Genomic DNA, 26154 nt, shown 5'->3' on the forward strand with positions numbered 1-26154 from the left:
CAGTGAGAGGCCTGCGTACCACAAAAAAAAAAAAAAAAAATGTCTAGAAGTGAGTCGAGTATGAGGGTGGGGAAAGAGGTGAGAGGTGGGTTCCAGGAATAGTTTGAGAGGGAGGGTTTCCCTTACACGCTGCAAGTGAATGCTGGGGTGAGGGTCAGGGATTCTGGGGCAGGAGTTGATTAACAAAGAATGGAGAGCAGATCTGAGTTTGAAAAATAGTGGGAAATATGTGCTGAAAAATGATTTCTCCATATTGATCGGAAGTCATAAAACCACTACATTTTAGTACATGTACTTTTTTCCTCCCTTATCTCCAGGAGTACAGATTTGTTAAAGGTCAGCTACAGATTTCGCTTTGAATACATTCAAGATGTAACTAAATACCTTTTTTCCAGATTGCTATTGCCTTATGAAGTCAGTTTATAAGTAGGCTCTGTAGTTGAGTAGTAATTTATTTTAAACTAAGCTGCAAGTATGCTATTTCTAAAATTAGGTTTGTTTTTTCATTTTCAGTAATGATGTAGACATGGAAACAGATCACTACTCCAATGGAGTTGGAGAAACTTCATCCAATGGTTTCCTAAATGGTAGCTCTAAACATGACCACGAAATGGAAGATTGTGACACCGAAATGGGTCTGCAGTGATATTTCTTACATTTTTAATAAAAAATGATGACTACAAGGTTATGTTTTTACTTGTACTGATTCACAGCTGATGAGCATAAATCAAATTTAAAGATGTATATGTGCCATTGGATTTTATAGTGATACGTATTCTTAAAATCTCTTGTGAGAATGGGTTGCTAGAGAGAGTAGAGTTTAATTTTTTAGTATCTTCTTTGCTGAACTGTTTCTGCACAACTGTAGTGCTTTCATTAATGTAGGAGTACTAACTTATTAGTGTTAAATATCCTTTAGGATAGCTAAGGTTGGAGGTAGGAAACGTTTTTATACCTATTTCAGTATAGCCAATAAAGGCCAAATGGGTAGAGATGATTTTATAAATTCTAATCAAACTTTCTTAAATTCATTTAATGTGAATATATGTGACTGTGCGTAGCCCAGTGCCTGGCAGATAGTAGGTGCCTGCATTTGACACCCCCTTGGCTCCTCCCCCCTCAGAACATGTGGCTGACAGATACATTAGCACGCATTATTTTACTTTGTTGACAACTTGTGTAGTAAATTGTACTGAAGTTAAACCATCAGCAAACTTTCCCATCACTTGGAGAGTGAAAATTATTGAAGCTTATAAATTCTTATTTGTCAGAACATTAGATTTCTTAGCATTTTGAGATTAAAAGGTATTTATTCCAATTGTTAGAAACTACTTCATAAATGCAAACTTATATTACACAAACACCTTGTTGTTGAGGATTGTGTGTTCCAATGCATAGTTCACTCTTTCAAGCAAGGAGTATGATTGAAAAGGCAGCCTAGCTTCACTCTGTCAGGTATCAGCAAGCAACCTCAACATTCCAAGAGTAACTTGAGCATAGTGATTAAGAGCAGGAGTTCTAGAGCCAGATCACCTGGATTTGAATTCTGCAACTGCCACTTACTAGCTGTGTAACCTTGGACAAATTACTTAGGAGCTCTTTGCCTCAGTTTCTTCATCTGTAAAATGGGTATAATAATAACTGCCTCATAGCTGATCTGTGAAAAGCTAATAGCACAAAGTAAGTGCTTTGTCAACATTAACTATTATCATCATCATTAGTGATTTATAATGTTGTTATTAGTGACTTATACTGTTTGTTATTGATCAGTGATTATTGTCAGTCAAGAAATACACTGTAAAATTTTTTCCTAAAAGTAGTATTTTTCTAAAAGTAGTATAATTAACCCTTTTGATTAGTATGTGGTGTCTTCTGTGTTTTTATTGGAGTCATTTAGTCTTTCTTACCTTCTGTCTCTGTTCTTTGTCAGTTAAAGTAGCCTGAGAAGCGTTACTTTTTTCTTTCTTTCTTTCTTTTCATGTTGCTGTTGTTTTAGAAAATCGTGCTTATTAACCTTTCATAAAATTTTCCCTGGGACATATGTACATCCTAACACTGAAAGGTTGTCACCTGACTTGGAACTGCAAGCTGGGTATTGGATCCTATACTCTTGAGGCCTAGATAAAGTATACCTTTTAGCTACAAAGTTCCACATTAAATTAAAAATCTGCATATTTAGGTAAAATATTAGGAAGTAGTTACTAAATGTTGTAAGCAGTTTATGTTCATTTCTCCATTGTACTCCAGATGTAAGGTAGTAAAATACCTGTTCGTTTTGCTTACAGAAGTTGATTCAAGCCAGTTAAGACGCCAGCTGTGTGGAGGAAGTCAAGCCGCCATAGAAAGAATGATTCACTTCGGAAGAGAGCTACAAGCGATGAGTGAGCAGCTGAGGAGAGAGTGTGGCAAGAACACAGCAAATAAAAAAATGTTGAAGGTAAATTTGTTTTCCCTTGAAAACTTATAAATGTGTCAAAGGAACTAAAATGTAGTTTTGTAAAACATTGAGCAACACTGGAATTCTTGTTGGGAAACTTGGACATGCACTCCTCCCTGGCTTCCTGCCCGGTTGAGAGTGAAAACACGTGGCAGGGTTCGGCAGCCTGCTCTACTGGAAAGAGCGCTGGACTTCTGTAAAACATACAGATTAAATCTCAGTTCTGCCACTTACCAGTGTTGTGTGCCCCTTGTTAACTTGCTTTCTTAGTTTTCTCGGCTATAAAATTGGCAGAGTTATTAGGAGAAATGTGAGTGTGCTGATAAAACTATAAATTTGAGATATTTTTACTTTAGTAGAGATTGTTCAGGGTTGCAGCAAATTGAATATAATAATGTGTGGCTTTTATTTTGAGATTGGTGAAGGGTTGGGTCATCTTTCACAGAAGAGAAGAAAAACACGTCTTTAAGTCTCTTCTGGATTGATGCCTGCGCTGGATATAGTGAGGTGGAGAAAATGGAAACAGTTCATTAAGTTAGCCGCAGTTCTGTGTAGCAGTTAAAGATGGAGTGTTGCCTGCCTTACGTCAGCACTGCAGTTAGTGGTAGAGATGAGGTTTTTTTCATGTTCATAGAAGTCCCACCAGCCCTGTACACCTGTGAAACAGGAACCTAGCCATTGTGGGTTTTTGTTCTGTTTTGTTTGTCCTGCATGAGGTTGGGCTCAAAGTTGGTTTGTTACAAATATTTTCTCCTGAATGTTTTGAAATAAGCCCAAAAAATGAAGGGGAGATGCACGTAGTGGCCTTGACACTGATGGCTTGGGTATAGGAGAGGGCGAGACTCAAGACTCCTGCCATTCCTTCCTGACCTAAACTGAGAGAGGGCCAGCGAGCAACACGTAGTAGCGCTAAACATGGCATAAAAGCAGTCCAAAAAAAAAAAACCCCATCCCAGCTACATGCACTGTAGCCTCAGTAGAGCACCTGTCTAGTCTGGGATGGGTTAAGAAGCCACTATATACACCTCCGGATTAAAAGGCATGCATAACTTGATTTTTCCAGACTGGGAATTTTCATCATTATACAACTTTGAGAATCTTTTCTGCTATCAACAGTGCGAAGAAACTTCTCAGGCTTTATTATTATTTCACGTATCCAAAGCTATCCATTTGGGAAACTTCTTGGCTAGGTGCTGGGGTGGTTTTAGGGCAGTGGTTCTCAACCTTTTTGGTATCTAAACACTTTAAAAACTATTAAAGATTCCCAAAGGGCTCTTGTTTGTATGAGTTATATTTATTGATTTTACTCTAGTAGAAATTAATACTAAAATTATTAATTCATTTTAAAATAAGTCATTGTTATTTTTCATAAAAGTGTTATTTTATCTTCCTAAAATAAACAAACAAAAATAATGAGAAGAGTGGCCCTGCTTTACATTTTTGTAAATCTCGTTAATGCTAGGTTTAATAAATGATAAGCTGGATTCTCATACCTGCTTCTGTGTTCAGTCTGTTGTGATATAACACACATGTAGCCTCCGGAAAACCCCACTGTATAGTTTTGAAAGTATGAGAGTGAGAAAAGAGCAAGTAATATCTTAGTATTATTATGAAAATAGTTTTGCCCTCACAAGAGACCCTGAAAGGGTCTTCGACCCAGTTGTCCCTAGATCATGCTTTGAGAACTGATGTTTTAGGAGATATTTGGGGATGTGAAATGTTTTTAAAAAAGAATTCATAGGCTTTTTTACACTAGGTCATCTGACTCTGTTTTCTTGTTAATACTTTATGCTAATGGAGTATGATTTTATGTAGTCCCTTTGAAAATTTAACATTTCACTCCATTGCTTATTCTTTGATTCTAATTTTCATGAAGCACAGGAAATGGCATTACATGGCCTATCCTCAAAGATATTCCTTGATTATATATTGAATTAAGTGAAGATGTAATTCATCATCTAAAGAATGTGGATGGCTTTGATTTTGTACCTCTGACTTCTAAGCAAATGCCAGCTACTTCAAGAGATTGTCTTAACATTCTGAGCTGCTTCTCTCCCATTCCCCAAACTTATCTTGATCCAGGTAAGAGATAAGATGGGTGGCTGATCCAGCTTCTAAGTACCTAAAGAACAATGCTGGAGGATTTGAGGGTAACACAAAGAGAACTTTTTTTTTTTTGCCCTGGTTGAGAAGGTTTAGAAATTACTGTTTTCTTCTCTTCTTCACTTCAGGTCATGGGTGGTTGAAATGGGTTTTTTTATCTTTAGTTTTGTTTGAATTTGCACGGACTTTTGAAGCATGCATACATGTGTAGAGAGACAGGATTTGGTTAAGGCTGGCTGGAGACTTACCGAAGTTGCCATAAGGTACACGCGTGTTTTGCTTCCCCTCAGCCGTGGCGTAGCAGGCGCACTGCAGACCTTGGGGCAGCCCACCCGTGCTAAACACGGGCTGGGGGTCCTGCTGCAGCCGTGGTTCTCTTGACCTTTTTTCTGACTTTCTCGGTCTTCCTTTCCTGTTTTCCTGTTGTCTTTGTTTTTGTTGCTTACCTGCCTCAGTCTGCCAGTGGCTCCCAGGAGAGCTACCTGAATTGTTCAACGGCTGTTTACTGCACTTTCGCAGAGCAGCAGGGCAGCTGCTGGAGGACTGGGAGAGTCAGGTTAGAACGAGCAGCCCCAGCTGCAAGTGGCTCTTAATCTAGTAACTTTAGACACACCCTGTTTAGAAACTGCTACAGATTTTAAGCCAAGTGTTAAGTACAGTGTGAGAATCCTACCTAAATGTCACATTTCCTCAGAAATTTTCCCACTGAGGTAATGTTTTTTCTAAAATAAAAAGTAACCCATAATGCCATGATATTTAACAGGTATTTTCAGTTTTGTGCCTTAAATCGCATGGGCATATATTTTATCTGGTTGGTAATTGTAGTTATCCTATTTGTATTGTTCTTATTATCATAAAAAATGTATTTCCAGTTTCTATACATTATTGACAATTATTTTTAAATGGCTACCTGATATTCTAGTGTGTTGCTATATCAGTTTATTTAAGCATTGCTCTATTTTTAGATTTTCTATTTGCCTTTTAAAAAATGCTTTAGTGAACACTTTTATACATGTATCTTTGTTTCTTCCTTTAAATTATTCCACTGGAATAAAGTCCGAGAAATAGAATTATTGAGTCAAAGGATACAGTTATTGTGGCTCTTGCTACGTGTTGCTGTGTTGCTTTCCAGAAACGTCTACCAATTTATCAGCAGTAATAAAGGGATGTGCCGGTGGCACTAGTACCTTAATTCTACTTTAGTGGGTTTAACATGTATCTCAAAATTGCTTATTTGCATTTCTTTGGTTACTCTCACCAATTAGTCTTACAGCAGAATTTAAAACATTAAGGTTGCTTTGCTGATTTCATTCCCCTTGTAAAGAAAGATAAAGTTCTAGATATTTACTCCTGGGAACTTGATGGTGTAAACTGGTTTTTTTTTTTTTTAAGGGTTTTTTTAGTTTTCTTGCTTAAAGCTTCACTCTACTTGCAAGCTGTGCTTCATAGTGGTGTTGTGTGACCCATCTAAAATCAAGTCTAATCCATATCGCTCCGTTTTGTAAAACTCTGTTGCCTTATTGGAAAAAATGGAAGCTTTTTAGTGCGATTTTTAGGGTGTTTTAGGATCTAAGCCCTTACCCATGGTTCCAACCATGCCTTTTCTCCTTTCCAGCCTCAGTTTCCATGTAGCTTGAGCCCATTTCTGTGATTGCTTCTTGTGACACAGTACACTCTGTTAATAAGCAATATACACAGTACATCATTTACATGTCTGCCTTCCCCATAGGACTGTGAGTCCTCAAAACAGTGATGAGGTCCTGGTGGTCCCCGTCTGTGTCCAATAAATATTTGTTCAGCTATACTGAAAATATGGGGGCAAAATTTTAGACTTTTTTCCTCTTAATATTTAGATTGGTAATTAAAAGAAAGAAACTGTATCTTACTAAAAGAAGTACAGTACTAGCTGTGTGGTGGTAATCTCACTGCCTCAGTTTGCGTCTAAGATGGGCATAGTAGTAACCACCTCCTAAGGTTATTGTGAGGATTAAATGCGATGAAACACATTAGCGCTTGAAACATTGCCTCACACAATATTAGTGCACAGTAAATTACTACCATCATTATCTTTTTCTGTGAATTTTGTTTTAAATGCTAGAAGGTGTATTTGACAGAATGGTCTTGATTTGACTTGGGGACTGCAACATTTCACCTTTTTGGTAGCATGTCAGGATGTAGACGCAAGAGGATAGTTCTGTGCTTAAAATATGATGTAGCAGTTATTCCTTGGACAGATTCCTTAGTCTGTCTTTTAAATTTATCTGCACTATAGGGATGGTACCTCATTAGATGGTTGTGGGGTGAATTAAGTCTTGAGCAAAGCTCCGTCTTTAGAAATAACGTGATTGATTAGTTAGCTTCACAGGATATCAGATGTTAATCTTTCTCCATCAATAAATTTGGATTGGGGGGAACCAGAAATAGAATCTAGTAGCTTTGTGAGACACATAAAATATCTTAAATACTGTTAAGAGGCAGGTCTTGCAATCAGCAGGTATATGAAGCCTTTTTTTTTTTTCTCCTTGTATCTACTAGCACCTGTGAGTAGCTGCAGGGGATTCAAAATAGTATAAGTTCTTCAAAGAACTTTCATTAATAACTGTGCCAAGAAGTCTAATGTGAATGAGATACTCAGCAGTGTAGGGCAGTGGAGGTGCCACATGTATCCCTGTCTGTAGCCTCAGGCCGCACAGCTCTGCTTTATGGGCAGTTCTTCTCTGATCGTCACATCGTAGAGGCCAATTCAGATGAGAAAGGGAAAGAACAGGCTTGACCAGGAAGCCTTACCCCCACTAATAAGATTACTAGAGGGGTGCCCGGAGCAGCTTCACTTGGGAGATGGTATTCTTTGGGAATTTTCAGTCTTCCACATTTCAGTGACCAACAGTTTGAGTGTTATGCTACTGAGTTCACTGATTTGGTTTCCTCAGCACTTCTCCATGTGTGCCATATGAACTGGGAAGGTGTCCTGTGTCTAACTGTATCTATATCTGTATCATAATATTATTCTGGATTAGGGCATTGACTTTTGGCAAAACAATAATTTATCCTTTACTGAAAAATTAGAGTGAGCTGACATGACTAATTTTGTGTAGCTCAGTTAGTCCTCATAACCTCTGTGAAATAGGACCTTTTATAATCCCCATTATACAAATGATGATACTGACACTTAGGAAGGTTGTTCTTGCCAAAGGCCACTCTGGTGATGCAGCTTAACTTGAAGCCAGTGTCTGAAACCACTGTAGTTATGTGCTCCCCACAGAAAGATGACAGGAAGACAGAGCCATCGTCTGAAAAGAAGACTGTGTGTCAGTTACTTCAGGAGGGGAGGCTTGAGGATGGCTGGAACTACTGAATGTTCCTGAAGGGGAGCCACTTTCATTTTATTTTGTTGATTACTGAGTTTGAGAAGATGACGTCCAGTGAGATATGCCCAGTTCCCACGTGTTTAAAAAAATACATGGGCTGGTCCTAACCTTTTAATGTCAAATTCATATTAGTGGTCATAAATTGTAAAGCATCCGAATGTTTTCTCTTTCTCTTTACATTAACCAGTAATAATAGCCCATTCCACAGGAATTACGTTTTTTACATTTTTATTTTATTTATTTCTGTTCTGCATGTGTTGTAGGGATAAGGGGTAGATGATGAAAATGGCTGTTTACAAGAAAAATGAAAACAAATTAGGCTTTGCTGCATAATCTAGTTGTTAAAAAAATATATAGCCTCCTAGTCATAGGGGTCAATGGGCTTGTGTGAGTCTAGTGTCTTAAAGCCATATTTTACCTTTCTCTCAATGTGTAACCATGGTGAGCACAGTCGCTTAACTGTTTGAATTAAAAAACCAAATCGCTATGTTTTCAACAGGATGCATTCAGTTTACTAGCCTATTCAGATCCTTGGAACAGCCCAGTTGGAAATCAACTTGACCCAATTCAGAGAGAACCTGTGTGCTCAGCTCTTAACAGTGCAATATTAGGTAAGTGAAGCCAGAAAGCACTTCAGCTAGTCTCTGGGGTATTTGAGATGGTATTTGTGCTGGCATTTATATTTTGGTAAAATCATAAGGGAAATGTTTTCTACATTTAAAAAATTAAAATTACCGGGCTTCCCTGGTGGTGCAGTGGTTGAGAGTCCACCTGCCGATGCAGGGGACGCGGGTTCGTGCCCCGGTCCGGGAGGATCCCACGTGCCGCGGAGCGGCTGGGCCCGTGAGCCATGGCCGCTGAGCCTGCGCGTCCGGAGCCTGTGCTCCGCAACGGGAGAGGCCACAACAGTGAGAGACCCGCGTACCGCAAAAAAAAAAAAAAATTAAATTAAATTAAAATTACCTTAAAGTATAGAAAACTTCCTCTGGTATCTCAATCCCAGATTAAATAGATTCAAATGGAGTAAAAACAGTATATTGGGGTGCATCTTGTGATTCTGGAAGACAGAAGTGTTTGTGTGAACGTGTACATAAGCATTTCCGGCCTGAACCACCCATGTTGCAGCTCCGACGGAGCTCGAGTGCTGTCAGCATCAACCCTTGGAGACACATGACATTCTCATTGAAGTTCAGCATATTTAACTACATGCCCTTACCACGTAAAAAAGGGAGGGAAGGGGAGAACAGCAGGCTTAGACAGGGGGAGCACTAAGTGAGAAACTGGGATTTGCTGTCCCCTGGTTAGTTGCCAATCCTGTGAGCAACTCACTGCAGAGTAGGAGTGTGCTATTTATGTACTGAACAAATACTTTTTTTTTTAAACAGAGGACAATTTTTTAAAAAAATCTTTATTTATTCTCGGCTGCGTTGGGTCTTCGTTGCTGTACGCGGGCTTTCTCTAGTTGCGACGAGCAGGGGCTACTCTTCATTGCGGCGCGCAGGCTTCTCATTGCAGTGGCTTCTTCCACTGCAGAGCACGGGCTCCAGGCGCACAGGCTTCAGTAGTTGTGGCTCGCGGGCTCCAGAGCGCAGGCTCAGTAGTTGTGGCTCGCGGGCTCCAGAGCGCAGGCTCAGTAGTTGTGGCTCGCGGGCTCCAGAGCGCAGGCTCAGTAGTTGTGGCTCGCGGGCTCCAGAGCGCAGGCTCAGTAGTTGTGGCTCGCGGGCTCCAGAGCGCAGGCTCAGTAGTTGTGGCTCGCGGGCTCCAGAGCGCAGGCTCAGTAGTTGTGGCTCGCGGGCTCCAGAGCGCAGGCTCAGTAGTTGTGGCTCGCGGGCTCCAGAGCGCAGGCTCAGTAGTTGTGGCTCGCGGGCTCCAGAGCGCAGGCTCAGTAGTTGTGGCTCGCGGGCTCCAGAGCGCAGGCTCAGTAGCTGTGGCGCACGGGCTTAGTTGCTCTGCGGCATGTGGGATCTTCCCGGACCAGGGCTCGAACCCGTGTCCCCTGCATTGGCAGGTGGATTCTTAACCACTGAGCCACCAGGGAAGTCCCCTGAAGAAATACTTTTTATATGAATTCGGTAACTGCACATTTTGTGCATTTATATATAAACTATAGGGTTGACTGTTTACATAAAACTTTTCTCATATCTGGGCAATTTTTCTCAGAGGTAGTTCAGATGAGAGCAATTTTTCACCTTTTTAGGATGTAATTCCTCAAGAAAAATGGGGACTACCAGTTTAGAAGTCTGTTCTGTGCTCTTTGGCCCTGTTAGGTTTATGTCTGAAACTATCTTAGATAGATGGGATCAGTGTCACACAGAGAGACTTGGAGTGAAGGACAGGGCTCATGTGGCTGGAATGTGAAGGAAGCAATTTAAAAGTATTCACGTTTGGGCCTTAATCTGCTTCTTTGTCTTTCTGAAATTCATTATTAATTCATGGTGTTACGGTCTAATACTGAAGTTCTGGAATAGTAGTAGTGTTTTTTGTGTTATACTTTTCTTATACAAATTCAATGTGAATTTTCTTTGGGGTAATGTGTATTTCCTTTGGTTATACGAAATTCATTTAGCTTTACTGGTAAAAATAAGTGTACTTAGTAGCAGTGCTGGGATTGTAGGGCAAATAATGGTTTACTATAATTGTCTTTTTGGAATGACTACATTATAGGTAATCATGAAGCCCTAATTGCTTTATATCTAGGTAAACACTCAGACTTGGAAAGAATTTTTGAAAAGTGAACCGTTTTCTTATGACAGTTAAAAATCTTGGGTTCTCCAGGGGAATTAATTTTCAGTAGTAAATTGCTTAGGACCATTATCCAGGATATGTGTATTCTTACATATTGTGCCATGTATATGTAGTTCAGCTGTAAATAGTGCTTAACCTTTAAATGTATATAAGTCATGCAAAAGTAAGGAGACTTAAATTGCTGGGGGTGTATGCATATTTATAAATACTGTACTATATTATATTTATAAATACTGTACTATATTATATAGCTTCATCTCTAAAGAGTGCTTAAAGTTGTATCATATGTAATTCCTGTGAGTTTCATATGCTAAAAAAATTTAAAGGTGCTTACAGATGTGCCTCCCTTGTCCAAAATAAAACTAATGAAGTGCTTTTACCTCTGAGCAAGGTTACTTCCTTGTGAACCTTCAAGAGATATTTTTGAAAGGATGGTTTCCTTTTCATTGTTTATTCTGTTATGTTGATTTTGTGTAAAAATTAAATTGTTCCTGATTCTAGTTGAGGCAGAGTTAGTTTATAAAGTCATTCCCGCTTAGAGTTGACAAAAAAATGTATCACCGTCAGAATTTAGCTGAAGAGCATCTTGCCAGAGAGCAGCTAGTACTTGAATAATCTTAACCCACAGACCACTTTTCACCAGCGTGTGCATCTTTTCTTGCGTATCTGTATTCTACTATTCTTCATCCTGTGTTCCTTCCCCTTACACCTTTTAAGTCCAGAACCTGCTCCCTTTATTTCTGCCTCATCCCTTCCGGAACTTCTCTTTCTCCCACCGCCATGTGCGGCCTCAGAACCAACCACAGGGAGCCTTAACCAGCCCTGGATCACTGTTCTTGCCCTGCTGCCAGCTGTGCCTACAAGGACTGATTAGTAATTTTACTAACTGGGAATCTGCCTAAAATTAAAATTTGGACACCTCCACACAATAAGTTATCAGCTTCTATGGGTTTGGTCACTTTTACCATTAGTTCAGTTTTTCATTTCTGGCAAAGAATGAATTTTGCTGATGGTTACATTTGTACTACAGCTGTCTGACAAATGTCTGGTAGGTGGGACCCTGAAAACTGTCATTTAATGGTGATTTTTGCAGATGTTTATCCTATCAGTTGCAAATTAACTCCTCAGATTATAGGGTCGTTGGGCTCAGTTGTCTCTCATGGTCACCATCACCGCCTGCTCCCTTACCAACCCAAATGACATTCACCAGCATGCCGTGGAAAGGATTCGGCAGCCTCTGTTGGGTCCTGTTCCCAGAAGGGGAAGAATCCATCAGTGAAACTTGTACCGAAAACCTGGTGCCGTTTTCTTTGGTAATGTCAACTGACCTTGGAAAAACAGAAGGGAAATACTAAGTATTCCTTACTCCCCACTGCACACATTAATTACATCGTTTCCATCATAGTAAATGTGGAAGTAAAAGTTTCTGAGTGTCTAACACCTTGAAAGTCTAATCCTGCAAAAAGAATTTTTTCTTATTAACTTCAATACCCAGTAACCATATTACCTGGTCAGAGTAGATGTCCAAGGCGTTCACTGTTTGCTGAAAAACCACCTTTAGCTAGTTAGGTAGTTAAGAGCAGTACAGACATTGGTAATTTTGTAAGTAATGCAGTATTCTCCTGATTGAGAGGCGTTGTTTAAAATATATTGCTAATTGCTATTTCCATTTTTAATCATTTTTCCTCAGAAACCCACAATCTGCCAAAGCAACCTCCACTTGCCCTAGCCATGGGACAGGCCACACAGTGTCTAGGACTGATGGCTCGATCAGGAATTGGATCCTGTGCTTTTGCCACAGTGGAAGACTACCTACATTAGCTATGCATTTATGGAGCTCACACTTATATTGTGGCATATAGTCAACATGGAAGTAGACCAGTTCTGCTGATTTGAAATTTAGATTTTTTAAATTATGTACTGGGGACAGGTTTTTGTCGCTTTACATTGCTTCCTAGTTTACAGCATGATGCAAATGATTTTCTAACTTAGTGTTAGGAGAAATTATTTTCCATCTTTAACCTCTTAGTTGTCTAAGAGTTAAATATTACTGAATTTCAGACGTTCAAATTGATCATCACAAATCCTTTAAAACAATTACCTAAAAGAAACCAAAAAATCCTGCCTTCTTTGTTGGGGGGAGAAAGGGGGGAAGGAAACGGAACAAGTTGTGTTTGTGTTAGCATGTGGGTGATGTAAACTTCAAAGTGGGAGGTGTTCTGACCCCCGCTCCCATGTAAGCAATTCAATCAGTGTAACTTGCAAAATGCATAAACATCTGACAGTATGAATTTATAGTGTTGATGGAAGAAATCATTTTTAATGTGTACTGTAAAACTTGAAATACTCAGGAGCTGAGTGAATATGTTTGTTGCTACTTACAATCCCGACCTGTAAGTCCCCGTAGTTTTGTTTTAACATGGTCTTTTTCAACTTTGTTTCCTGTTTAACTACAGATGACTTCTGTTGTAGACTCACAAGTTTAACTGTTGTATTATAACAGTATTACATGTCAACAGTGTGGTCATGACCTTTATTTATATAAAAACCAAATATTTAGTCAGTTTACCGTGTCTTAATTTAATCTTTGTACACCTTCCATTTTTAAGTGCTTAAATGAGTACTATATTGCAATAAAAATGTAGTGATATAATTAACCAGCCATTAAAAATTTACTTCTACAGATACTAGAGTGTCAATTGAATTTATATATGAGGTACTTGCATACTTCTCATGATTGATTAATATAAAGTTAGAACAACTAAAATGAATGGCTGCTACTATAAATCTGAGTTCTGCAACCTAAGACTGCCTTGAGTTTACTGGCCTCCGTGGATTAGGGTCACACCTGATACTACGGGTGATACAGAAAGCAAGCAGGAAATGAATCTTCTTGTTTTCATAATCATAATATGGCACGTGACTTGCCATTTTTAAAGCAAACTCCCAAACTAACTGGTTAAAAGTAAAACAAACATAAAACAAGCTCTTCAACAGGATAACAAACAACCATATCCTTTGGTTTGGCAATGGTGATTGTTGGCTGTATTTTGTACACCGAGGCTTAAACCTTCTTTTAAAAAAGAACAGATTATCTATCATCTACACTTTTAGATACCGCACTCTTCCTCGTATTCTGTGAAATTCTCACCCATAGCACAAAAATAATATCCAAGAGACTAAAGCATCTGAGAGCTGTAGTGGAAGGAAGGCTTTTCCTGCCCCACACCCTGCGGGCGGGGTTGGGGGGCAGTAGCAGAGGAGCCCTGCTGCTGTGGGCACTGCAAGAAAGGAAAACAAGTCCTTTTAAACTGCTTTTTCTTCCAGGAAGCTCAAAGACTATAAGGCACAGTTAATTATACTCCATGGATGAAATGTGACTGGGTACTACCCCAGATAGACTTATGATTTTTATAATGACCCTTTAAAATGATTTGTAAGTAAGTCTTTTATTAATTTTTTCAGAAAAATTAAATGCTCTAAACTAAATATTTTTAAGTTCTATACATACAAAGTACTCATTCTTCATTTAGCTTTTGATTTACTTCTTAGAAGTTTTCATCTTTCTGACCATCCAACGTCTTTTAAACCTCTTGGCATTTTGTTTTTTCTGGGATCCTAGAATAGAAGGTTTTGTGCAGTTAAGAATGAGCTGAGTGAATATGTTTGTTGCTACTTACAATCCCGACCTGTAAGTCCCCGTAGTTTTGTTTTAACATGGTCTTTTTCAACTTTGTTTCCTGTTTAACTACAGATGACTTCTGTTGTAGACTCACAAGTTTAATTGTTGTATTATAACAGTATTACATGTCAACAGTGTGGTCATGACCTTTATTTATATAAAAACCAAATATTTAGTCAGTTTACCGTGTCTTAATTTAATCTTTGTACACCTTCCATTTTTAAGTGCTTAAATGAGTACTATATTGCAATAAAAATGTAGTGATATAATTAACCAGCCATTAAAAATTTACTTCTACAGATACTAGAGTGTCAATTGAATTTATATATGAGGTACTTGCATACTTCTCATGATTGATTAATATAAAGTTAGAACAACTAAAATGAATGGCTGCTACTATAAATCTGAGTTCTGCAACCTAAGACTGCCTTGAGTTTACTGGCCTCCGTGGATTAGGGTCACACCTGATACTACGGGTGATACAGAAAGCAAGCAGGAAATGAATCTTCTTGTTTTCATAATCATAATATGGCACGTGACTTGCCATTTTTAAAGCAAACTCCCAAACTAACTGGTTAAAAGTAAAACAAACATAAAACAAGCTCTTCAACAGGATAACAAACAACCATATCCTTTGGTTTGGCAATGGTGATTGTTGGCTGTATTTTGTACACCGAGGCTTAAACCTTCTTTTAAAAAAGAACAGATTATCTATCATCTACACTTTTAGATACCGCACTCTTCCTCGTATTCTGTGAAATTCTCACCCATAGCACAAAAATAATATCCAAGAGACTAAAGCATCTGAGAGCTGTAGTGGAAGGAAGGCTTTTCCTGCCCCACACCCTGCGGGCGGGGTTGGGGGGCAGTAGCAGAGGAGCCCTGCTGCTGTGGGCACTGCAAGAAAGGAAAACAAGTCCTTTTAAACTGCTTTTTCTTCCAGGAAGCTCAAAGACTATAAGGCACAGTTAATTATACTCCATGGATGAAATGTGACTGGGTACTACCCCAGATAGACTTATGATTTTTATAATGACCCTTTAAAATGATTTGTAAGTAAGTCTTTTATTAATTTTTTCAGAAAAATTAAATGCTCTAAACTAAATATTTTTAAGTTCTATACATACAAAGTACTCATTCTTCATTTAGCTTTTGATTTACTTCTTAGAAGTTTTCATCTTTCTGACCATCCAACGTCTTTTAAACCTCTTGGCATTTTGTTTTTTCTGGGATCCTAGAATAGAAGGTTTTGTGCAGTTAAGAATAATAAAGAGATAAAATTCCCAAGAAACAATTCCAAATTTTCTAAATACATGAGTGTAAATATTAAAATTAGGTATATGTGCATACACACTACACTGACCTAGTCTTCAGAAGCAATAGTAATAGAAGCCACTGTAAGAAAAAAATCGATACTTCATGAGTATTTACTATCTCCTTAAAAAAGAACATCATTCAGGGACTTCCCTGGTAGTCCAGTGGTTAAGACTCTGTGCTCCCAATGCAGGGGGCCCGGGTTCGATCCCTGGTCAGAGAACTAGAGCCCACACGCGCAACTAAAGATCCCACGTGTGGCGGTGAAGATCCCAGGTGCCGCACACAACTAAGACCCAGCACAGCCAAATAGATAAATTTTTTTTTTTAAAGAACATTATTCAACATATAAAACTATCAGATTCAGAGAATAAAGCTGAATCTTACCCCAAGCATTATTCAAAAACTGGGCTGCGGCCTTTTTCACGGGTAACCTCTTGTTGTCAAGAGACAGGAACTTGTTTACTAGGAAAGAGAATTATTTACCAATCACTGCTTTGTTTAACTTGCAGTTAAAAGGGAGAAAAACAGTCCATAAAGAAATTACCAGTAGTTCTGTTGGTTCCAGGACCATATAAACAATTTTGTATGAAGGCTTTGGCTGCTTCTTGCCTTGAATCTCTCAAATCTTGGTCTTTTAGCCTTACAGCCAAGTAGCTTTTATTCTGGCTGGTAATCAATATAAAAGGTCAAAATGAGGCAGTGCTTATTTTCAAAATAAAGTATTTTTGTTAGTTGACTCAAATAGTGGAAAAAAATATCCCAAGTCCTAATTTTGTATATGCATGGGTAAGATAATAAAACTAAATTACAGGACTAAATTTTACAAGTAATGTTTACATCTTAGTAGAGCAAATAAATTTTTTTTAATATAAATACCAAAAACTTTCCACAGAGGATCCAATCTGAAACTGCTACTAATTAAGCCAATACTCTCCTCCAAAGGTCACCTTTACATCCTACACACAAAAAAAGAAGACGCTTCTTACCCAACAGTCTGTACTTTTTGCACTTTTTCTTTAGCTTTCTTTAAGTCACTTCCTTTCTCACATTCTTCATTTTTCTTTTGCAAATTAACTAAAAAATTGAGTGATATTTCTAATTAGCATTCGTGTAAAAATAAATCAGGAACACATGCTGGAGTTCACTTTAAATACCCACTACACACCAGTGTGTGGTTTTTATTTGTAAGAAATAAGCCAAAACTGGCCAGGCCCGTTCCCATGCTCTTTCTAAGGGTCAGTAACATTTGACTGCAAATATCTGCAAATGCAGTTGACACTTAGTGAGAAGTTATTTAAATTAGAATAGTTCATACCTTCTTTCAACTTTGCCGGTGATTTCTTCACACTAAGGAAGAAAAAGAAGAACACTAATTGGGATGGCAGAGAGCAAAGAAGACGCAACTTGTTACAAAATTTCATCTAGTTTTACAAATAAGATACCCCTTGCCCCCTCTACTACCACCATTCTCAGTTTTTACTCGGGATCTTTGGAAAGAAAGAGTCACTCCCCAATGAACTGCTTGACAACTCCCAATCAACAAACTATACTAGGTTGGGAGTATCTCCGCAGAATTTAAAATCTGAAAATATATTAGCAGGCTTCCAAAGAAGCAGACTGTTGTGGTAAACAGAGCTAAAGTGAAATATTTAAGAATTATATAATACAGTATTTGAAATACGAAGTGAAAGGTGGTAGGCCTGCCTCACTTTATTTGGAGAGATCTCGAAGGGTTAATTGAACAATTTAGACACAAACGAGGATAGAGACGACGAATTTAGCCTCAAGAAGTGCGGTCTAATGCAGACAAAGGTAAATGGCAAAATACAATGAGATATCTATAGAGAAGCACTTGCACACTGGAAAAGCTCGACGGTGGGGCGAGCGATGGGGTGGAGGGAGTGAGAGAAGACAGGCGACATTTGTACTTAGTTTTGAAAGGGGAAAAGGACTTTGTCACCGTGATGTATTCAGAAACAGAGTAACTCTGGAAAAAGTTCTTTTACTGAAAATTTGAGAACCACTGTCCTAAGTCAAAGATGCAGGGCTAAACTTCTGAACTGAAAGCAGTAAGAGGAGACAAGGGGGAATAGGGAGGAAAAAAACAAACAAACAGCAAATATTTAGAAATCTAAATTAAGTATGGTTTGATTGATTCCCTGGCATAGATGAGGAAAAGGAGCTTTAAACATCTGGTGGATGGCAAAGCTGCTGAGTGAAATGGGGAACAAGGAGGGAGGACAGGTTGGTGGCAGGTAGGGCAAGTGTGGGACAAACTTGAGTTTTAGGAGCCTACGGATAATTGCCTGCCACTCCACTAAAGGATAAATTTCAAAACACTGTTTTATTCACACCATCTATCCTGCCCCTCGTACAATGACAGTGGCCCACACTTATTGAATGAACACACTGGGATCAGCAACTCAGAAACTAGAGTTACCTATGGGAACAACAACAAACGTAATAAAAAACAGAAGACTGAAAAGCAGTGGAATATTTCCCTCCACCTGTCCCACCAAATTCAAATACTGTGTAGCTTTTTAATTTAGACTTTACAGTTTCTTCAGTTATTTGAGTTCAAATAAATGTACCAATATGTAATTCAAAGACTGTACACGTAAGGCAAGTAATAAAACGAGATCCATTACTTACGTAGTTTGTGAAGCTGTAGTTAACCTCTCTAGAATAGTATCTGGAAGACGTTTTCTTTTCTTAAAGACATTTTAAAAATCAATTAAAAGTGAGGTACATGACAGTATGCCCTGGATTGCTTTTGTAAGTAACCATTTTAAGGACACGCCTACTTCTAGGCAAATACATGAACTGGGCTGAACACTGCCCTCCACTATCTCTAAGCTGTGGGAAGACTGGGACCAAGCATCTCAGAACCTATTCCACATTCTTTGGAAGATGTGAAGACTGGAACCCTCAGGTCACTGTCATACACTGGAAGCAGTTAGTATCACGTCCATATGGAGTCCGTTCTGTGGCCAATCGCTAAACAGCAGAGAGCACATCAATCATCCTCTAAGTTGGAACGGCCCTTAGTTTACAAAAGCACTTAATTCTCAAGGCGACCCAGTGTCAAATGAACTACCTCCGCTGGGCGTCAGAGGTGGGACTGACCCTACGATTTCAGGTTCACCCCGCTTCCCACTCCCACTTTCAATCGGTGGACAGCAAAGAGCACGCGCACCCTGTCACTGTAGTCAGAAGAAAATATTAGCGACTTTCCTCTACCCCACATCCTAGCAACTTTGAATTCTACCCCGAGCCGCGTTGTGAAACGCCGCCCTCCCCTCTAACCTTCTGTTCGATGAACAACTCCTCGCGTCGCTTCCTCTTCTCCTTCAGAAGCGTTTTATCCCTGGGAGAAAAGGCGACAAGTCAGTGCGGGCAGGGACGAGCGGGATGGGTAGGGGCGCTTCTCCCCGCCCGGCCGCGGGCTCCGAACCTGCGCACGGTCTCGCGAACTCGCCGCTCTTCTTCTTTCGCTTCCGCCTGAGCGCTGGCGAAAGTCAGCTCCTCCGGGGCTTCGTCGTCAAGCTCATCGTCCCCTTCCTCGTCTTCCTCCAGCGGCTCGGCAGCCGCGCCGCTGCTCGGCTGCCCGAGCAACAGGCCGTGCTCCGCCTCCTCCTCCGAGGCGGGCTGGCCCTCGTCCACCATCGCCGACGCCGACACCGGGGCGCGGGACGCGCGCGGCCTGAGCTGCACCATGACCCAAGCTGCGCCCAACCTCTGACCCGGAATCAGCACGCAAGCGGAGCGTGACGTAAAAGGCAGGCGCCGCGGGTTCTGTCGCCCTCTGCAGGTTCCGAGTCCCCGCTGAGCTATGCAGAGGCGCATGCGCAGAGCGGGGAAGGGCGTGGCCTGAGGAAAGCGGCGGGTCAGGGGGCGGGGGCCTTCCCTTCCGCCCGGCTCCGAGGCTGCGCGCCACGAGGCCTCGCGGCTCCCTCCTCGCTCACGGCTACGAGAGCAGGTGGCCGTGGTGCTTGTTTCTAGGCAGGAAAGATACATCCTGCTGCCTCCTTGGCGGGGATGCCGAGGGCAGGGTCGGCTGGGTCCTCGCGCTCCTTGAGGCGGGCTCGCAGGTCCCGCCATCCGGTGACCACAAGCCCCAGTCGCCCTATCGCCGCCTTTTTTAGCTCCGAGATCCGCTTGGTCGATCCCGTTAATCAGTATTTGTACAATAGATTCGGCTTTCCGCACTCCCCACAGAAGTGCAGTTTCAAACGGAAGAAGTGCGCTATAGCGGCAGGACCCCATGCCTTTCAGCCCTGTTGTCGCCGACGAGAAACAAGGTCGACAGACTCGGATTTACATCGATCCTCAGCACCAAACGTGTGCGTGGCGACCTCGGCCGCCCTCTCACGGGCATCCCTAACCACCAGCCCTCGGCCACTGCCTGTGTCCATCACTGACTCCTCGCCCTAACAGCTTGTTGTCTGACTCTCCCGTTAGAACGTGAGCTCACTGAGAGCGGGGACCCCCCCCCTCCCCGGTTCCCTGCTGTAACCCCAGGACCTTGCACGGTGTCTGCCCATCACTTAGTGACGCAACCCCCGTACTGTGTATGTTTATGCCCCCGCCACCGCCCCAAGTATACTTATTTCATTTCCTAGCACGCGTGGCCCTTCATGACCTTCGTGTTTTATCTTCTCTCACCCATTGTACGATAGCAAATGATTCATCTCTCTCTGAACAAACCAAGCTATTTCATATTTACCTTGCATTTGGACATGCTCTAGTGATACACACCCCGCCCTTGGAACTCCTGTTTATACTTCAAAAACTCCCACCCAGGCTGACCTCCTCTTAAAGACTTTCAGGCACCTTAAGGTCGACCCCGTGCCCACCCTGCTCCTCTCTAACTGCATTCTCTGAATCGTGAACAAATTTCTGTAACTATAGCTTCCACGCTGTTTACCCGTTTATATGACGATTGTGCCAACCTAGTCTTTGTGTACTCCTTGAGGGACGGTCCATCTCTCTCTAAGCACTGTATTTCTAATGTCTATCATATGGTAGATGTTCAGTAAATATTAAATTCAATTGAATAATCCTACCTCACATAAATTTTGGAGTATTTTCAATTCGCTTTTCCTCTTCTCTGATTTGGAAGCAATTCCTGGTTTAAAAACAAGACCAAAACATGAACAAAAATGACAAAACAGAAACAAAAACAGCTACTGGTACCAACAACCTAGTAGGAAGGGAGTTGCAAAGAACAGTTCTGAAATATCTGGATCTTGGTCACATAGAAATGACAAATTAAAAATATAGTCTGACTCCCTGAAACAGTGTTCTGACTTCCATCACTGCTAACACTAGGGAATTGTATAGAGTGCACTTTCGATAAGCCCTACAACAAACCTACTCGACGTGAATGATGGTATTTTATGTACAAAAGCTGCATTATACGGATTACAAGTCCCCTCAGTGTGCATGCTGTGACCCACCTGTGTGAAAGTATGTGACAGGAGCCCTCAGGGTGCCTGGCTGATCTTTCAGACTCCCTGTGGGTTATGGGCACCCCTCTTGCCCATGCAAAGGATACCTGGGATTTATTAAAAGGCATGACTTGCAAATGCAGTACAAAGTTTTATGTCACAGTGTCTTGTCGTCTACTTCTACAAACGCCAAGGGTGTAATATTAAATGCAATTTTGTAAGGGGTGGGGATGATGTGGCCCAGCTGCATAATCACCCAGGGAGCCCACCTGATTCAAGGGAGCCCACCTGATTTAAGGGAGCTAGTTATGTACGACCTTCGTGCGCTGTTTACTGAAGGCCGCTCCTCCGTCAGGCCTCTGATGCTTGCCTTGCCGGCAGCAGGCATCCCTGGGTGCTGCATTAGATGGTGGGACTTGAGGAGAGGGCTGTATTCCTCCTGCTTTACGCAGAGGTACTATGAGCATGAAACTTTCAAGTCCCATGGGAAAAACTCCCTTCAAAATTCAGCGTCGGGGGAAGCGTGTGTTGATGATAGTGAGAAAGGCCCTTCTGTGTTTATAATATTGAGGAAAGACCAACCATCACCTCTCCCTTTCCTCCCTGGCTGCTCGGAAGGCCAGTGCTAAATTTTAGGCAGCTGTGTTTATCCTTGGAGTCCATATATTTGCATTATTCTTTTTTCTCCTCCTGATTTTCTACCTTATTGCTAATTTTCTCTTCCTTCCTGGCCCGAATTCTTGTTGTAAGCTGTCCCCCTGGAACTGAGGTTAGGCGGCCAAACAAGATCAACATTGACGAGAAAAAGTCCCCAACAAAGATATTTCTTGGGGTAACACCTTTATACAGTCAATTACCTGCTGTAGAAAGGGATTTTATTTTCCACCAAACCTTGCACAAAAATCAGAGATACCAGGGTTTTACCCCTCTTCCCAAATAGCAAAAAAAATTACTTTTTTTAGACAATCTAATTACAAAGTTGTTTCCCTCCCGATAACCAAGCAAACACACCAGAGGTATCTTATGTTTAGGTTCAAACTAAAATAACGTGAATTGACTCGAGAAGTTCTGTGACTTCTCCTTCTAAACACGTTGACTACTATTTCTTCTAAGTCCCATCACTTAGCAGTTTGGATTCCAGAAGATATTTTCAGACCTTTCAGTATTCAGCTCACCATCCATCCACAAGACTCTTTCTCCTGTTGGTGGCCTGGTACTTAGATACGCTGTGATTTCTTCCTTCCTCAGGGCAATTAAGGAACAGTTTCAGTTTCATGAGGCGCAAGGGCTTCAGGAAGCGTCGTCCCACATGGCCCCTGGAAATGAAACCTGAAATAGAAGGACGAACACAGCAGAGTTATGAGCAAAATGAACATTCTGCTTCAGCAAGTCAACTTTCTTAGTTACAACCAGAGTACAATGCACATTCTCACAAATGCGGTCTGATGCGTTTTTGTGCCCAGTTCTTTCATCTAGTTTCTGAAAACTCCAAATGCAGACACTTCACTATGGGTTTGCCCCCATCACCAAGGGAATTTGGGAAAGCAACTGCCTAGAATTTAGGTGCTATAAATAAGGATTTTCTTCTAAGGAAGAAGGGGAGACATGGTTGTATTTTGTGATTGCTTTGCCAAACTCATAACTGACATATTGTAAGTTTTACAAAATCTTACTCACAGGTAATAAGGACAAGAAAAGAAGAACCTCATGCACCATGCGGACCATCAGGATTTTAACTGAGTCAAAGGCCTCTCAAGCCATCCACTGGAATTCGCGACTAGCCCTGACTTGTAGTCAGAAAGTAAGAAAAAGAGAAAGATCAAGGAAAGAGGAGGGAGAGAAAAGAAGAAAAACCAACGACTTCTGCTTCCTTCAAGGGAAAACATTTAGGACAGGGGGAAGAAATACCCAACTAATTCTAGTGTATTGTTAATAAGAAAATCAACTGAGCACAGTTTAAAAATGAGAAAAGCATTTGGTCATGTTACTTATTCTTGATACAACACAAATCGTGAATGCCTTAGCCCTTGAATACTCTGTTCTCTGTGCCACGAACAGACATCCCTGACCAAATGGCCTCTCTGATCCTTCTACCACTGGCAGCGTGTGGAACACTGGCCACTAGAAAGCTCCGCCCCAGCACAGTCCCTTGAGGACTTTCCGAGAAACACAGCCAGGCACGGAGAGCCTCAACTTCCACGTGTTCTTCCTTGTGACCCTTTCCACATTCACCCTCCTCCCTACTTACCAAAGCAAGCTGCACCTCACCTCACCCATCCCAAATCTTACAATGGCGCCTTATCCCAGAACGTGAAAAGAAAGGGACGCCTGAAATATCAGCGTGGATCTGGGAAGACAAACGGTTTCTAAAGACCGGGTAACACATGCAAGCAGGGCCGTTTCATTCTTGCTTTCGGTAAAACTGAAAGAGGGTCTTATAGAACTGTCAATGAACAGATCACTAAACGTGATTCAAGATTACTATGGGTATTTCAGCATATAACTTGGAAGGAGGTCCAAAATCTGAGTGGCGATGCCATAATGAAATTCCTTTCACGCCCAGGGTTTATTTGGCCCAGGTTTCTCAGTACTCTCATCTATAAAAAGCAAAAACTGGGACTTCCCTGGTGGCGCAGTGGATAAGACTCTGCGCTCCCAATTCATGGGGCCTGGGTTCGATCCCTCATCAGGGAACTAAATCCCACGTGCATGCTGCAACTAAGGAGCCCACAAGCCGCAACTAAGGAGCCCGCCTGCCACAACTAAGGAGCCCGCGTGCCACAACTAAGGAGCCCGCCTGCCACAACTAAGGAGCCCGCCTGCCACAACTAAGGAGCCCGCCTGCCACAACTAAGAAGCCCGCCTGCCACAACTAAGGAGCCCACGTGTCACAACTAAGAAGCCCTCCTGCTGCAACTAAGGCCCGGTGCAACCAAAAAAATAAATATTAAAAAATAAAAAAGCAAAAACAAAGAATTACAATTGACATTGGACATTGAAAAGGTAAAATTTAGCTCGGCCAGTAAAAATCCGCCCTGCCATCCCTCAGACTGGAATTAGAGACACAGATACAGCCAGCTGCAAAGCTAGTAAGAAACCATTTTTTTCCCCCAGGACAAGCTGCACAATATCATTAACAACTCCCTTCTTTGAGCGACCACTGCTTTGTTACTCACTGAGTAGAAATCCTGTCCTCTAAAATCATACACTACCAGTATGACGGCAGTAAAGGATGGAATATCCTCTGCGTCTGGAGGACCTAAGCCACTTTGCCTCCGAGAAGCAGCCTTACTTCCGACCCAGGTGCAGAGCTCCAGGTAAGGGGTGTTTGGGACCAGGGTTCCACATCTACCTTCAAGGAAACAGGACCTTGCGGCCACTTTGCAGCCAGAGCAGATGTGACCCCTCTCCACACCCACAGCCTTGCTAGTTGCTGAGTCTATCAAAAACTGCTTCATTTAAACTTCACCTAAACTCAACCCTCCTTCCAAATCCTATAATTACTCCATCTTTTCCTTTGTTTGGGGACATGCCCCATGGCTCCTCTGGGGTCTCACTCACTGCAGTGGGTCAGGAAACCTGATCTTCTCAGAATACAGGTTTGTTTCCTGTGACCACAGGCCGACAGGGCAACAACAACATGAACTCTGTCTCCTTCTAACAATACGTAATACTCAGCCATGGATACCCGAACTAATTCAAAAAACTCATGCCCCATGCATCTATTAAGAGGTGCATTTCCCACAGTTTTACTTTTATGGAATTATTCATCAAAATGTATCATCTGTTGCTTTCAACAACTTAGCACTATAAATTACTGCAGTGATAATTCCATCCACAAGAATTTTTCAATGAAACGATTTTTAAGTTTTAAAGAACCTGAAAATAGTTAAGTAACTCATATATTTTACAGCAGAATATCATAGGATAGTCAACAAAAGATTTTCAAGCATAAAAATACATTAATATAAATTTCTACGGTAGAAGTAGGATGGGAATACAAGTTCAAAGAGAAAAAGAAAAAATGTGAAGGTTCTCATTGTTAAAAAGGGCTTGTATATTTATTCTGCAAATGGATGCTGTGGGTATCAAGTAGTTGTGACATTTGGATTTGACTGGATACATTTAAATGGCAGTTTAGGATAATGGCAGTTTTATTTTTAAATGTCGGTATTTTATCTCCACTAATTCGGAATCACATCTTTTTCAATGATTTTGATAAATTGTAGATGTCAAGTTTAAAAATGTAAACGGGGTACAAGAACAAAGGTGTTTGAAGACCCCTGTTCTAGCAGCCCGGTGCCTTTCCCCTCATCCCTCCCATTGTAGGATAACCAAGACCACTGTGTTTCGCCCAGAATATGTTCATGCTACTTTTATTGGTTAATGTAATGATCCAATTTAATTAAAAATTTAATTAATGCAAAAATATAGCTATTAAAAGAGGGTTATTTCTAGAAAAATTAGCTGAATGCTTTGGAAAGACATAACAAGTTATTAAAAATAATTCTGTCAAATTAGATGTAGGTGGAAAAGATGAGGGGGATTGCTTCACAAGTTTTTTTTTTTTTGTATGTTCTTTCTCCACTTAGAAAAAGAAACAACAGAGAATTCCCTAGTGGTCCAGTGGTTAGGACTCTGCGCTCTCACTGCCGAGGGCATGGGTTCAACCCCTGGTTGGGGAACTAAGTTCCTGCAAGCCTCGCAGCGTGGCCCCCAAAAAACACAAACAGAAAAATATCTAAGCCAGGAGTTGTAGTCCAGTGTTTGCCAAGATTTCCTGATGATAAGAATCACCTAGGTCACTCGTTAAATATACAAATAGACAGCCCTCTTGCCCTGGATATTCTGACTCAGGAAGTCCAGACTGGGGCCTTGGGATCTGATTTTCTTGGTTATCTGTTTTGTGTTAAAGAATAAAGGCTCAGGGCTTCCCTGGTGGCGCAGTGGTTGAGCGTCCGCCTGCCGATGCAGGGGAGCCGGGTTCGCGCCCCGGTCTGGGAGGATCCCACGTGCCGCGGAGCGGCTGAGCCCGAGAGCCATGGCGGCTGG

General features: G+C 41.2%; 2 protein-coding genes across 2 annotated transcripts in view; one reads left to right on the top strand and one right to left on the bottom strand.

Moving 5' to 3' along the window:
* The window catches only part of RANBP9 (RAN binding protein 9), a 95331-nt gene extending 81255 nt beyond the window's left edge, over window positions 1-14076 (top strand). Inside the window, exons 12-15 of the mRNA XM_055079544.1 lie at window positions 514-635; window positions 2286-2437; window positions 8408-8519; window positions 12344-14076. Of these exons, the coding sequence (XP_054935519.1) occupies window positions 514-635; window positions 2286-2437; window positions 8408-8519; window positions 12344-12474 (517 nt within the window). The 3' untranslated portion in view covers window positions 12475-14076. The remainder of the gene's footprint in view (window positions 1-513; window positions 636-2285; window positions 2438-8407; window positions 8520-12343) is intronic.
* A 1306-nt stretch (window positions 14077-15382) lies between these two features.
* LOC102980820 (uncharacterized) overlaps window positions 15383-26154 on the bottom strand; it is a 35492-nt gene continuing 24720 nt past the window's right edge. Inside the window, 11 exon segments of the mRNA XM_055079558.1 lie at window positions 15383-15569; window positions 16037-16114; window positions 16197-16318; window positions 16639-16726; window positions 16968-16999; window positions 18305-18363; window positions 18959-19019; window positions 19107-19522; window positions 20719-20780; window positions 22278-22321; window positions 22323-22431. Of these exon segments, the coding sequence (XP_054935533.1) occupies window positions 15493-15569; window positions 16037-16114; window positions 16197-16318; window positions 16639-16726; window positions 16968-16999; window positions 18305-18363; window positions 18959-19019; window positions 19107-19522; window positions 20719-20780; window positions 22278-22321; window positions 22323-22431 (1148 nt within the window). The 3' untranslated portion in view covers window positions 15383-15492.

The sequence above is a fragment of the Physeter macrocephalus genome, chromosome 18 (genome assembly GCF_002837175.3).
Source record: "Physeter macrocephalus isolate SW-GA chromosome 18, ASM283717v5, whole genome shotgun sequence".
Taxonomy (NCBI): Eukaryota; Metazoa; Chordata; class Mammalia; order Artiodactyla; family Physeteridae; genus Physeter; species Physeter macrocephalus.